The sequence below is a fragment of the Salmo salar genome, chromosome ssa03 (genome assembly GCF_905237065.1).
Source record: "Salmo salar chromosome ssa03, Ssal_v3.1, whole genome shotgun sequence".
Classification (NCBI taxonomy): Eukaryota; Metazoa; Chordata; class Actinopteri; order Salmoniformes; family Salmonidae; genus Salmo; species Salmo salar.
Genome location: NC_059444.1, coordinates 84006009 through 84017621, shown reverse-complemented (window position 1 = coordinate 84017621; position 11613 = coordinate 84006009). Strand labels below are relative to the sequence as shown.

Genomic DNA, 11613 nt, shown 5'->3' with positions numbered 1-11613 from the left:
CTTCAGCCCTCCCCAACCGTCATTAAACTGTTTTGCCAAGTTTTTCCCCACTGGATTTTTGCTTGCTTGTCCTATTCACAGTACCCCTGGCGTGTTTTGAATGCAGCCCAGGGCCAGGATGGATAATAGTGAATATCCTACATTGTTCTCCTTCCACACCACCCAACAGACCAGAAGGACAGAGTTAGTTTAGGCCTTCTTTCCCAAATGAGTCACCTGCCTCCTTATTTGCTGCCTTATAAGAGCAAACTCTGCACATAGAGACCAGTGCTTCCCGTTGTATTAACCACAGTGCTTCCCGTTGTATTAACCACCGTGCTTCCCGTTGTATTAGCCACAGTGCTTCCCGTTGTATTAGCCACAGTGCTTCCCGTTGTATTAGCCACAGTGCTTCCCGTTGTATTAGCCACAGTGCTTCCCGTTGTATTAACCACAGTGCTTCCCGTTGTATTAGCCACAGTGCTTCCCGTTGTATTAACCACAGTGCTTCCCGTTGTATTAGCCACAGTGCTTCCCGTTGTATTAGCCACAGTGCTTCCCGTTGTATTAGCCACAGTGCTTCCCGTTGTATTAGCCACAGTGCTTCCCGTTGTATTAGCCACAGTGCTTCCCGTTGTATTAGCCACAGTGCTTCCCGTTGTATTAGCCACAGTGCTCCCCGTTGTATTAACCACAGTATTCATTTCGGGGGGAAAAAAATGGTGTACTTGATATTTAAAATTAAAACTTAACATGCATTAGATAAGAGGGAATGTAGTCTGTATAACAAGTACTAATGTACTGTATGAAGTCTGTATAACAAGTACTAATGCACTGTATGTAGTCTGTATAACAAGTACTAATGTACTGTATGTAGTCTGTATAACAAGTACTAATGTACTGTATGTAGTCTGTATAACAAGTACTAATGTACTGTGTGAAGTCTGTATAGCAAGCACTAATGCACTGTATGTAGTCTGTATAACAAGTACTAATGTACTGTATGAAGTCTGTATAACACGTACTAATGTACTGTATGTAGTCTGTATAACAAGTACTAATGTACTGTATGTAGTCTGTATAACAAGTACTAATGTACTGTATGTAGTCTGTATAACAAGTACTAATGTACTGTATGTAGTCTGTATAACAAGTACTAATGTACTGTATGTAGTCTGTATAACAAGTACTAATGTACTGTATGTAGTCTGTATAACAAGTACTAATGTACCGCAAGTAGGCTCTTTTTGATTTGAAAGGTGCGTCATGGGTATAGCGCCACCTGCTGACAAATATAAAATCACAGCATCTGTCAGTGATTAGTTGACCTACAACATTTTTACTTAAATTATTCAACTAAAATTATTACACATTTGTAGATATAGACTACCGAATGAAAAATGCAAAGTAACTTTTTCAATATCCATCAATTTCAATAATATAATTATAAGAGTCTTACAATATATAAAAAGGAACCATGTAAAACCAAAATGCTCAATCCCTCCAAATACACAGATTGACATTCCCAACACACAAAAATCCCTCTTTTCAGAAGATTCTCCATTCTTCTTCCTCTGTTCTCAGTGTCCTGTATAAAAGAAAGTAACTTTGACTATACAACTTTGACTATACAAATGTTTGTGTATGCGAGGGAGAGTGTGTGTGTGAGAGGGAGAGAGATTGTGTGTGTGTGAGTGTTTGGGGGTAACTCTTTGAAGGACTCATTCTGTTTTATTAAAAGGAGAGGTTTCAGAGACCTATTATCACCATTAAACATATCACTATCAAACATTCCATTCATTGGTCTATTCTTCAATAGTCTTTGTTGGTCGTGTTCATTAGGCACCAAATGGAAGAACACCGAATGAGACAGGAGGGGCTACCTGGCCTTGGCCAATTAGAAACTTTCCTTTTTGTTTTCTGCTGCATTGTGTGCCCTAATAAACATGACCCAGGTGATTTGGCCTGTTCAGTTCATTTGACCTGTTCCTTTAGTCAGGTTCTGTGTCCAGAACCAGAGTAGGAAACATCACCCCTCCCTCTCCAAGCAGGGAGTAAATGTCACGGAGCGCGGCGGGGTTGGGTAGTCCAGGAGCGGAGGGCATGACCATGGTGTCAGAGAGAGCCTGTCAGAGAAACAGAACACACACCAAAAAAGTGACTAATGCATACATACACACAGACGCAAAATCTGTCTCAATATTGACCTTTGTGGAGAAATCAACTTTTTCCTTTTAACATGGCACAGGTGTGTAATGGCATGGCTCTTGGTAGAAATATGCAAAGGGTGTGTTATTAGCTACCTGATACAGGTGTGTGTGTATGAGACAGATGTGCCTCTTACCTGATACAAGTGTGTGTGTGTGTGTGTATATGAGACAGATGTGCCTCTTACCTGATACAGGTGTGTGTATGAGACAGATGTGCCTCTTACCTGATACAGGTGTGTGTATGAGACAGATGTGCCTCTTACCTGATACAGGAGTGTGTATGAGACAGATGTGCCTCTTACCTGATACAGGAGTGTGTATGAGACAGATGTGCCTCTTACCTGATACAGGTGTGTGTGTGTGTGTGTAAATGAGTCAGATGTGCCTCTTACCTGATGCAGGTGCACCTCCTGCTGTAGCAGCTCTACTCGCAACCTCAGCCTTTCCACCTCCTGGAGCTCTGCCTGGCTGGTGTAGGTCAGGGTGGGGGGCAAGGGGGTCACCCCACTCAGGTCACCCCACTCGCCCTTACTCCTGACGGGGCAGAACGCGCCTGCTCCTTCCCCCTTCAGCCTCCCCCATCGATCCCATGCCTCCTGCTCTGGTCGAAAAAATTGTGATTATTTTTAGAGTGAGAGGAGCGTGAGCAACCGAAGCCGAAAACGTTTGCGCCTCCTGTGTGCTTGCTGCTCCCTCAGCTTTAAATAGCGGGGACAAGCCAAGCATTGCGCGCCGTCAAGGATGGACTGACTGATGGCTTTAAAACCTCACCGTCACATTCACACAGGGGGACCTGAGAAGGAGCCTCACCGTCACATTCACACAGGGGGACCTGAGAAGGAGCCTCACCGTCACATTCACACAGGGGGACCTGAGAAGGAGCCTCACCGTCACATTCACACAGGGGGACCTGAGAAGGAGCCTCACCGTCACATTCACACAGGGGGACCTGAGAAGGAGCCTCACCGTCACATTCACACAGGGGGACCTGAGAAAGAGCCTCACCGTCACATTCACACAGGGGGACCTGAGAAGGAGCCTCAACGTCACATTCACACAGGGGGACCTGAGAAGGAGCCTCACCGTCACATTCACACAGGGGGACCTGAGAAGGAGCCTCACCGTCACACACACACAAAGATCTCAAAAGGAGCCCAAGGAAACAAGAATAAATCCAGTGTTACTCTGACGGTTTCTATTTTCATTATCCATAAGTCAAGACAGTGAGGGGAATTAGCTCGTTAGTGTGTGTCCGCGTGAAGATTGACTCTCAGGGAGCACATTTCTCCATTGGGGGATCGTGACCTGAGAATTAATCTGCTCATCATACTGTTGTCTGTTGACTCATGACAATGCTGCAACAAAAGCATCACTGTACCATTCTATTGTTGGACATTTACACTGAATTGAATTGTCCCAAAATAAAATGCTGCATAATAATCAGACTACCAGAATATAGATTAGAGATCAATTATAAGAATGATACAGTTCCTTCAGAATGAATACCAGAATGTAGATTAGAGATAAGATAGGAACTGTATAATTGTTCTACAGAAAGTATTCACACCCCTTGACTTCTTCCACATTTTGTTGTGTTACAGCCTGCATTTAAAATGGATGTAATTTAGATTTGTCACTGGCCTATATACACAATACCCCATAATGTAAAAATTGTTTACAAATTAATTAAAAAAAATCTGAAATGTCTTTTGAGTCAATAAGTATTCAAACCCTTTGTTATGGCAAATATGTTCTGGAGTAAACATTTGCTTAACAAGTCACATAATACATTGCAAGGACTCACTATGTGTGCAATAATAGTGTTTAACACGATTGCTGGAGAGGAAGGAAACTGCTCAGGGATTTCACCATGAGGCAAATGGTGACTTTAAAACAGTTACAGAGTTTAATGGCTTTGATAGGAGAAAACTGAGGATGGATCAACAATAAGATGTAGTTAGTCCACAATACTAAGATAATTGACAGCGAAAATAAGAAAGCCTGTGCCTAATAAAAATATTCCATTCTGTTTGCAACAAGGCACTAAAGTATACTGAAAAGAATGTGGCAAAGCAATTCACTTTTTTGTCCTGAATACAAAGTATTGTATTTGCCCCAAACATATTACTGAGTACCACTCTCATATTTTCAAGCATAGTGGTGGCTGCATCATGTGATGGTTATGCTTTTAATTTAAGGACTGGTGAGTTTTTCAGGATAAAAAATAAATGGAATGGAGCTAAGCACAGGCAAAATGCTAGAGGGAAACCTGGTTCAGTCTGCTTTCCATCAGACACAGACATGAATTCACATTTCAGCAGGACAATAACCTAAAACACAAGGCCAAATCTGGAGTTGCTTACCAAGAAGACAGAAAATGTTCTTGAGGGCCGAGTTAATTTTGACTTAAATCTACTTGACAAGACCTGAAATGGTTATCTAGCAATGATCAACAACCAATTTCACAGAGCTTGAAGAATTTTGAAAAAATAAAATGGGAAAATGTTGCACAATCCAGATGTGGAAAGCTCTTAGAGACTCTCCCAGAAAGACTCATAGCTGTAATCTATGGTAGAAAATGACAAGATTATGTTTTAATAGTGTTTATGCATCGAATAGCTTTGATTAGTACTCTCTCATCTGTGTTTGTGTGATTGAGTTGGGCCTCTGGGGCTTAACGCTGGCAATTGATTTAAAATGTCTTGGCGATAAAACATACAGCCTGCATTCCATTGAATGATTAGTGTCTGTGAAATGCTGGCCTGTCTGCCAGGACCAGGTGAACCCTCCCTCCAGTTTCTCTCCCACATGTAGATGAACACCGGACTTCAGAAATTGTGAGGAGTACCCAGTGTTCCATGTTGCATTAGTATCTGTGTGTTAAGGAGAGTGAAACTGAGAAGATAACTCTGTATAAACAAGCAGTAAATTACCTACAGACAGAAACCTGGCGCAATGTTGTCACGAGAATTTTCAATCCCAATGATAACTAATAATCATTTAAGCTTTGACTAATTCCCCGAGGTTTGTAAGACCCTGGGTTTAATAATAATTAGGCAAAGACTCAGATTCTGCGAAAGGTTCGTAGTTTATTCAGAGAACGTCTAAAGTCAACCAGAATTTGAACAGTCTTTATAACCCCATCTACGCACACACACACACACACACACACACACACACACACACACACACACACACACACACACACACACACACACACACACACACACACACACACACACACACACACACACAGGTTTATCACTTTTCTACCAGCCTTGGCAGTTTCTCGCCATTCCTTTCCTCCCCAGATAAGAGAGGCCTTGGAAGGGCCCTCCTGTTGTCAGGTCATGTGTAGTCTACCAGCCTCTGTTTTCTCAACAATACATTTCTCCCTCTTAACTTGTCCCACATTACCACATAGTAATACAATGGTCTAGTCACACATATTATGGAATTATGACTCTTATCAAATGTACATTTGTGTCTGTTGCATAATTACACAATGTACCGTTGTATAATTCTACACATCTGTTTGTCATGAATATTCAGGAGGATGTACTTTGCTATAAAGAGTTTACAGGTAAATTCGATATTTCTTTGTGAGTGTCAGAGTAGGCTGGGGCCAGCAAGGCAGCCAGTCGAGGCTCTCAATTTTAAGTGGGGACTATGGCTTTGACTCTGGATAGTGTGTGTGTGTTCTGGAACATTCTGTCACAATCTGGCCCCTAGCCAGTCACCTTGGAGACTTTGGGAGCACTAAAAACTGTCAATTCTAAATAAAAGTTCCCCCCCATCAGCACCACACTGTCACAATGAGATTGGTGAGAGGGGAAAGAGAGCTCAGCTTATAATTGTATTGGTTCAAGGTCGTGGAGAATATGTTGCATTATACTGTGAGATGCTATATAGGCTCATTATGCTGCGTGAATCAATTGCAAAGGGTCACAATTTCACCACAAGTGAAGTCCCTGGAAAAGTCAGTAAAGGGGTATTGGAGGGTAATATGCCTACTTTCCAAGACAGATTGTTAAAATGCGAACTAATTCTCGACATTTGATTATACTCTACACTGTCCCAGTGAAAAACATTGAGAGTGGAGATGTGTGTGTGTGTGCGTGTGTATAGAGTGAAGCAAGATTTAGTACCTTTTCTCAGCTGCCCAGCATGTTTCTGGAGGTCTGCCACCATCTTCTCCAGGCCTTCCAGCATCAGCAAGGACTCATATTCCCTCTTCTGGCATGTTGCTTCACATAATAACACGCAAAAAATAACGAATAAATATAAAATGTACAGTGCATTCGGAAAGTATTCAGACCCCTTAACTTTTTCCACATTTTGTTAAGTTACAGCCTTATTCTAAAATTGATTAAATACATTTTTTCCTCATCAATCTACACACAATACCCCATAATGACAAAGCGAGAAAAAAAATTCAGACATGTTTGGCAAATTATCTTTACATAACCTTTACATAAGAATTCAGACCCTTTGCTATCAGACTCTAAATTGAATTCAGGTGCATCCTGTTTCCATTGATCATCCTTGAGATGTTTCTACAACTTTATTGGAGTCCACCTGTGGTAAATTCAAATTGATTGATAAAAAACATGAGCTGGCATACACCCAGAATAATAGTTTGTGTGGAGGTGCTGACTAACGGTGAATAAACTACAAACTATCAAAATAAATTAAGTCGCACACTCCATGTTCTTCCTCAGGGTGGAAGGCACAGTGATGATGAAACGTTGGTAAATACCCATTCAATTGCTGGGAGATTACACATGGAGTGTGCGACTTAATTTATTTTGATAGTTTAAATTCAATTGATTGGACATGGTTTGGAAAGGCACACACCTGTCTATATAAAGGTCCCACAGTTGACAGTGCATGTCAGAGCAAAAACCAAGCCATGAGGTCAAAGGAATTATCCGTAGAGTTCCGAGACAGGATTGTGTCGAGGCACACATCTGGGGGAAGGGTACCAAAAAATTACTGCAGCATTGAAGGTCCCCATGAACACAGTGGCCTCCATCATTCTTAAATGGAAGAAGTTTGGAACCCCCAAGACTCTTCCTAGAGCTGGCCGCTTGGCCAAACAGAGCAATCGGGGGAGAAGGGCCTTGGTCAGGGAGGTGACCAAGAACCCGATGGTCACTCTGACAGAGCTCCAGAGTTCCTCTGTGGAGATGGGAGAACCTTCCAGAAGGACAACCATCTCTGCAGCACTCCACCATTCAGGCCTTTATGGTAGAGTGGCCAGACTGAAGCCACTCTTCAGTAAAAGGCACCTGACAGCCCGCTAGGAGTTTGCCAAAAGGCACCTAAAAGACTCAGACCATGAGAAACAATTAACCCAATCGAACATCTCTGGAGAGACCTGAAAATAGCTGTGCAGCGACGTTCCCCATCCAACCTGACAGTGCTTGAGAGGATCTTCAGAGAAGAATGGGAAACTCCCCAAATACAGGTGTGCCAAGCTTGTATCGTCATACCCAAGAAGACTCGAGGCTGTAATCACTGCAAAAGGTGCTTCAAGAAAGTACTGAGTAAAGGGTGTGAACGCTATGTAATTGTTATATTTCATATTTTTTATACATTTGCTAAAACATTCTAAAAACCTGTTTTTGCTTTGTCATTATAGGGTATTGTGTATAGATTAATGAGAGGGGGAAAAACTATTTAATCCATTTTAGAATAAGGCTGTAACGTAACAAAATGTGGAAAAAGTCAAGAGGTCTGAATACTTTCCAAATGCAAGGTATGTATAACAGACATGAGATAAGCATTATTATTACTACATTATTACACATTGACAAAGAATTACTTCTTTCAGTATATGGACATGAAATTAAACAAATGCAGTGATAAAGCGCAATGCAAATCAATCTAAAATGTATTGGTAATGGTGCTATAAAAAATGAAAAGGTTTTTCCATATCTAATTGATTTACATTACTCAGAAGTTACTGTAATGAATTGTTATCTGTAGCATAAAAACAGCTCTGTCAAATGATTGCTAATGGCTTCAGCAGAATTAATAAGATCAGCAGTTAATGAGGTCAGAGGACTAAGGGGTGATGAGCTGAAAAATAACACTGAACGTTCTTATTTCTAAGCTAACTAAATCCTTAGTTCTTGGATAAATGGACCCCTTCTCCACCCCCTATTGCTTTTCTTTCCAGACTCTTGTTTTCTCATCGCCCATACTTCTGTCATCTCCTACCAGTTCTCCATCCCTCCACTTCTGTAATTTCCTATTTCTTACTTATCACTCCTTCCATCCCCCCTTCTGCATCTCCTCTGGCTGGGCTGGTACCTGGCTCAGTGCCAGAGGTTCTGAAGGTCTGGCCAGCCAGCAACAGAAGCCGCTCACTCTGGTAGCAATGACTCAGATCCGTGCAAAGCTGTGTCAGTCTGTCCACCTGAGCCCCGGTGTCGGCCGGGCTGCCACTGGTTGGCCACTCTCTGGGGAACTGACCCATAAGGGGACGGGTCAAGGAGAACAAGCAGACAAGACTCTGTGAGATAATATTAGAAGACACACACACATGCGTATGCACACACATTTAATTTTCTGTGTGTGAATTCTAAAATCTGGTGTGTTATTTTGAGAAACGCTGGTAGACACTGAATTTGATGCCGTGCTAATTTCTCTCTCGTAGGCTGTGTGAACGAGTGGGAGTGAGAGAATTAGTAACGAGTTTATACTAGTTGAACTGAACAATTGATATCTCTGCAGGTCCCATGTCACAAATAAGATATACTATTAAAACACTATTTAACTACTCATTAATGCCTAGATGTAAGCATGAGGGTGCATTAAATCAGGTTTAGCTATATGTGGGTGTTAAATGTTCAGTTCATCTGAGGAAGGATACAGTGGCTTTCACTCTCTCCGTGAAGTGACTCCTCTCCGCCACAGGTTTGGATTGTAGTGCCAGGACTTTGTCCCATAACCTGAGGGTAGAAAAAAAACTGAAAGGGTCAAATGAATGTCTCAGCCACCAATACAGCAGTATACATCAGTGGAGGCTGCAAGGGGAGGACAGCTCATAATAATGGCTAGAACGGAGTGAATGGAATCAAACCATGTGTTTGATGTATTTGATACCATTCCACTAATTCCGCTCCTGCCATTACTACAAGCCGTCCTCCCAAATTAAGGTGCCACCAACCTCCTGTGGTATACATGTATAGCCTACTTCTTGTTCCCCAAACAAACACAGCTCAACATCAATGAGTATGCAAAAGACATGTAGAAGAAAAAAACCAATCACTTTTTGGACGTTTGTTTTGGATACCTAGCTAGCTCATAGCACCTGGACACACAGGAATGTACCCTTTAACACATAATACATTACAGAAAATTCTGTATGCATTACGGAACACTGGATGGAAAATGTTACATGGAGGATGATATAGGTCAGACATTTCCTCCACAAAAGACATGATTCACTGGCTGACCTGCTTTGTTTGGTCCTTAGACTGATCCACTTAGTTAACAACTGTGTGGGAGCCCTGCCACAAAAACACAATCAAACACGTAGTGTCATTAAACCACACTCAAACTACTTATTGTCACAACAGACTAGTCATATTATATCACAAATGTTGAGTTGTTTCTAGCCAACTTCTTAACGATATCAGTACGGTACTTTGACGTTCCATTTTAATTGGCTATGTTGCTTCTGGAATAGGAATTTGACACTGTCACATACTTTGTTCACTAAGCAGTGGTCTAGTGTTGTCTTGCAGCCTACCCATTCTGTGGAGGTGAAATTACATGTGCTTTTGGCATCCCCTCCATGTGTGAAACAGACACCGTGTCCCCGTTAGGGGGCTGGAAGGAAGTGGCTGCAGCTGACAACCACCTGTGTGACACCTCAACCTGATGATGTGCTGATGAAGCTTGTGGTGATTGACCCTGATCATGTGACAAAGGACCGGAGGACCAGCCTGCTTCACTGCCTTCCCAGAGGACTGGGGTGGAAACTCCTTTGATGACACGACAGATCGTTTCTGGATCTGGACAGAGCTTCTGATCATGCTTGCCCTGCCTTGTCCTGAATGACCTACCGGATGACCCATCCTCCCCCTTCCACCCCTGTAGAGATGGGACGCAGAATACTTTTTGGACTCTTTTTTGTCCATCGTGATGGGTTTGGAGGTAGTTTTAATGCCATTTTTATTCCCTTTGGTGCCACCTGGGGTCAGAGCCCTTCCCTTGCCCTGTGTAGTGTCCACTGGTTCTTTCTTTGGTCCTGTACAGTTCTGAGGGTCTTCTTGGGGTGCTGTGCCAACGCGAACTCTGAGGGCCTTCTCCAGCAATCGATTCAGCAGCTCCATCTCCCGTCTCTCCTCCAGTTGGACATCTGGGTCTAAACAGAGAAAGAGAAAAATATGCTGACAACGTAGATATTAAAAACATGACCATTTCCAGTTACTACTAGTACACTGGGCTTTCAAAGAAAATAACAGATTGTGGATCATCATAATACCATTTTCAACATCATTTGTCAGTCCTATTTCCTTGCAGTCTTCCTGCTGTGGTCTCCTGGTGAATGATCAGACGGCAAGCATGTTATAACATAGGCCTATGAGTTACCTACTCATATAGAACAACTCTAGACTTAACAGCTAGCTTAACATACAGCAATGAACGTGGAGGTTTTACTGTACTTACAAAGAACGCAGTATCTCCCTGTATTGAAGGATGTTCTCGTTTATCTTGGTCTCCTCTACTTTGCACAACTTGATGGCTTCATCCACAAGGCTAAGCAGTGACATGATGCAGGCAGCCTGGCACTGTCATGCACAATAGATTCAAGTTCACAGTGACCATGCGCAAACAAAAACAACGCTACTCTATCTGGGGTGTAATCATTATTCCAAAACGTTTTGCATCGGACAACTTTCTACAGCGAAATCAATATGTTATATTGGACACATCCAGGTAGGTCCCTCTCCGTTTCGTTCCTAGTGAATACACCCCTGCTCTAGCTCGATAGCTAAATGAAAGCATAGGCACACTGCAAACTTAAATGCATCACATACACGTTTGAATGCAGCATCTTGAGAAAGTGTGACACTTGCCAAACATCTGCATGCAACTTTAGCAAGCTGTCATATGTCTGTTGTTGTACTGACCCGCGAAAGCAAAAATCGGAAGTTACGTTAGCTAACATTACCTAACTGGCAAAACAGAATAGATTTGCAAAGTCCAACCGACTGTGACAAAACCCATTCAAAATTGTCTGGCGTTCATACACAACGTCTACTATGTAGTCCTTTAAATACTGGACAACATACATATTACTCACGTAAAAAAATTAGCACACGCGACTTACTAGCAACCAGCTAGCCACTCCACCAACTCCAACAACAATAACTCCAACTTCTCGCGATATTCAGACTCGCTACTA

At 42.3% G+C, this 11613-nt stretch overlaps 1 protein-coding gene across 3 annotated transcripts; it reads right to left on the bottom strand.

Annotated features, from left to right (window-relative positions):
- Nucleotides 1-237: 237 nt before the first annotated feature.
- Nucleotides 238-11588, bottom strand: LOC123723792 (tubulin epsilon and delta complex protein 2). 3 transcript variants are annotated; one of them, XM_045715658.1, is made up of 9 exons: nucleotides 10875-11588; nucleotides 10690-10745; nucleotides 9952-10569; nucleotides 9656-9709; nucleotides 9070-9148; nucleotides 8508-8664; nucleotides 6338-6436; nucleotides 2582-2790; nucleotides 238-2105 (listed from the first exon to the last, which is right to left on the bottom strand). In XM_045715658.1, exons 3-9 carry the CDS (start codon nucleotides 9996-9998, stop codon nucleotides 1971-1973), a joined length of 780 nt encoding a protein of 259 aa, XP_045571614.1. In that variant the 5' UTR covers nucleotides 9999-10569; nucleotides 10690-10745; nucleotides 10875-11588; the 3' UTR covers nucleotides 238-1970. The 3 variants fall into 3 exon arrangements, with proteins under 3 accessions (XP_045571614.1, XP_045571615.1, XP_045571613.1); XM_045715657.1 differs by having other exon boundaries at nucleotides 240-2105; nucleotides 8457-8664; XM_045715659.1 differs by lacking the exon at nucleotides 9656-9709 and having other exon boundaries at nucleotides 239-2105; nucleotides 8457-8664.
- Between the last annotated feature and the right edge of the window lie 25 nt (nucleotides 11589-11613).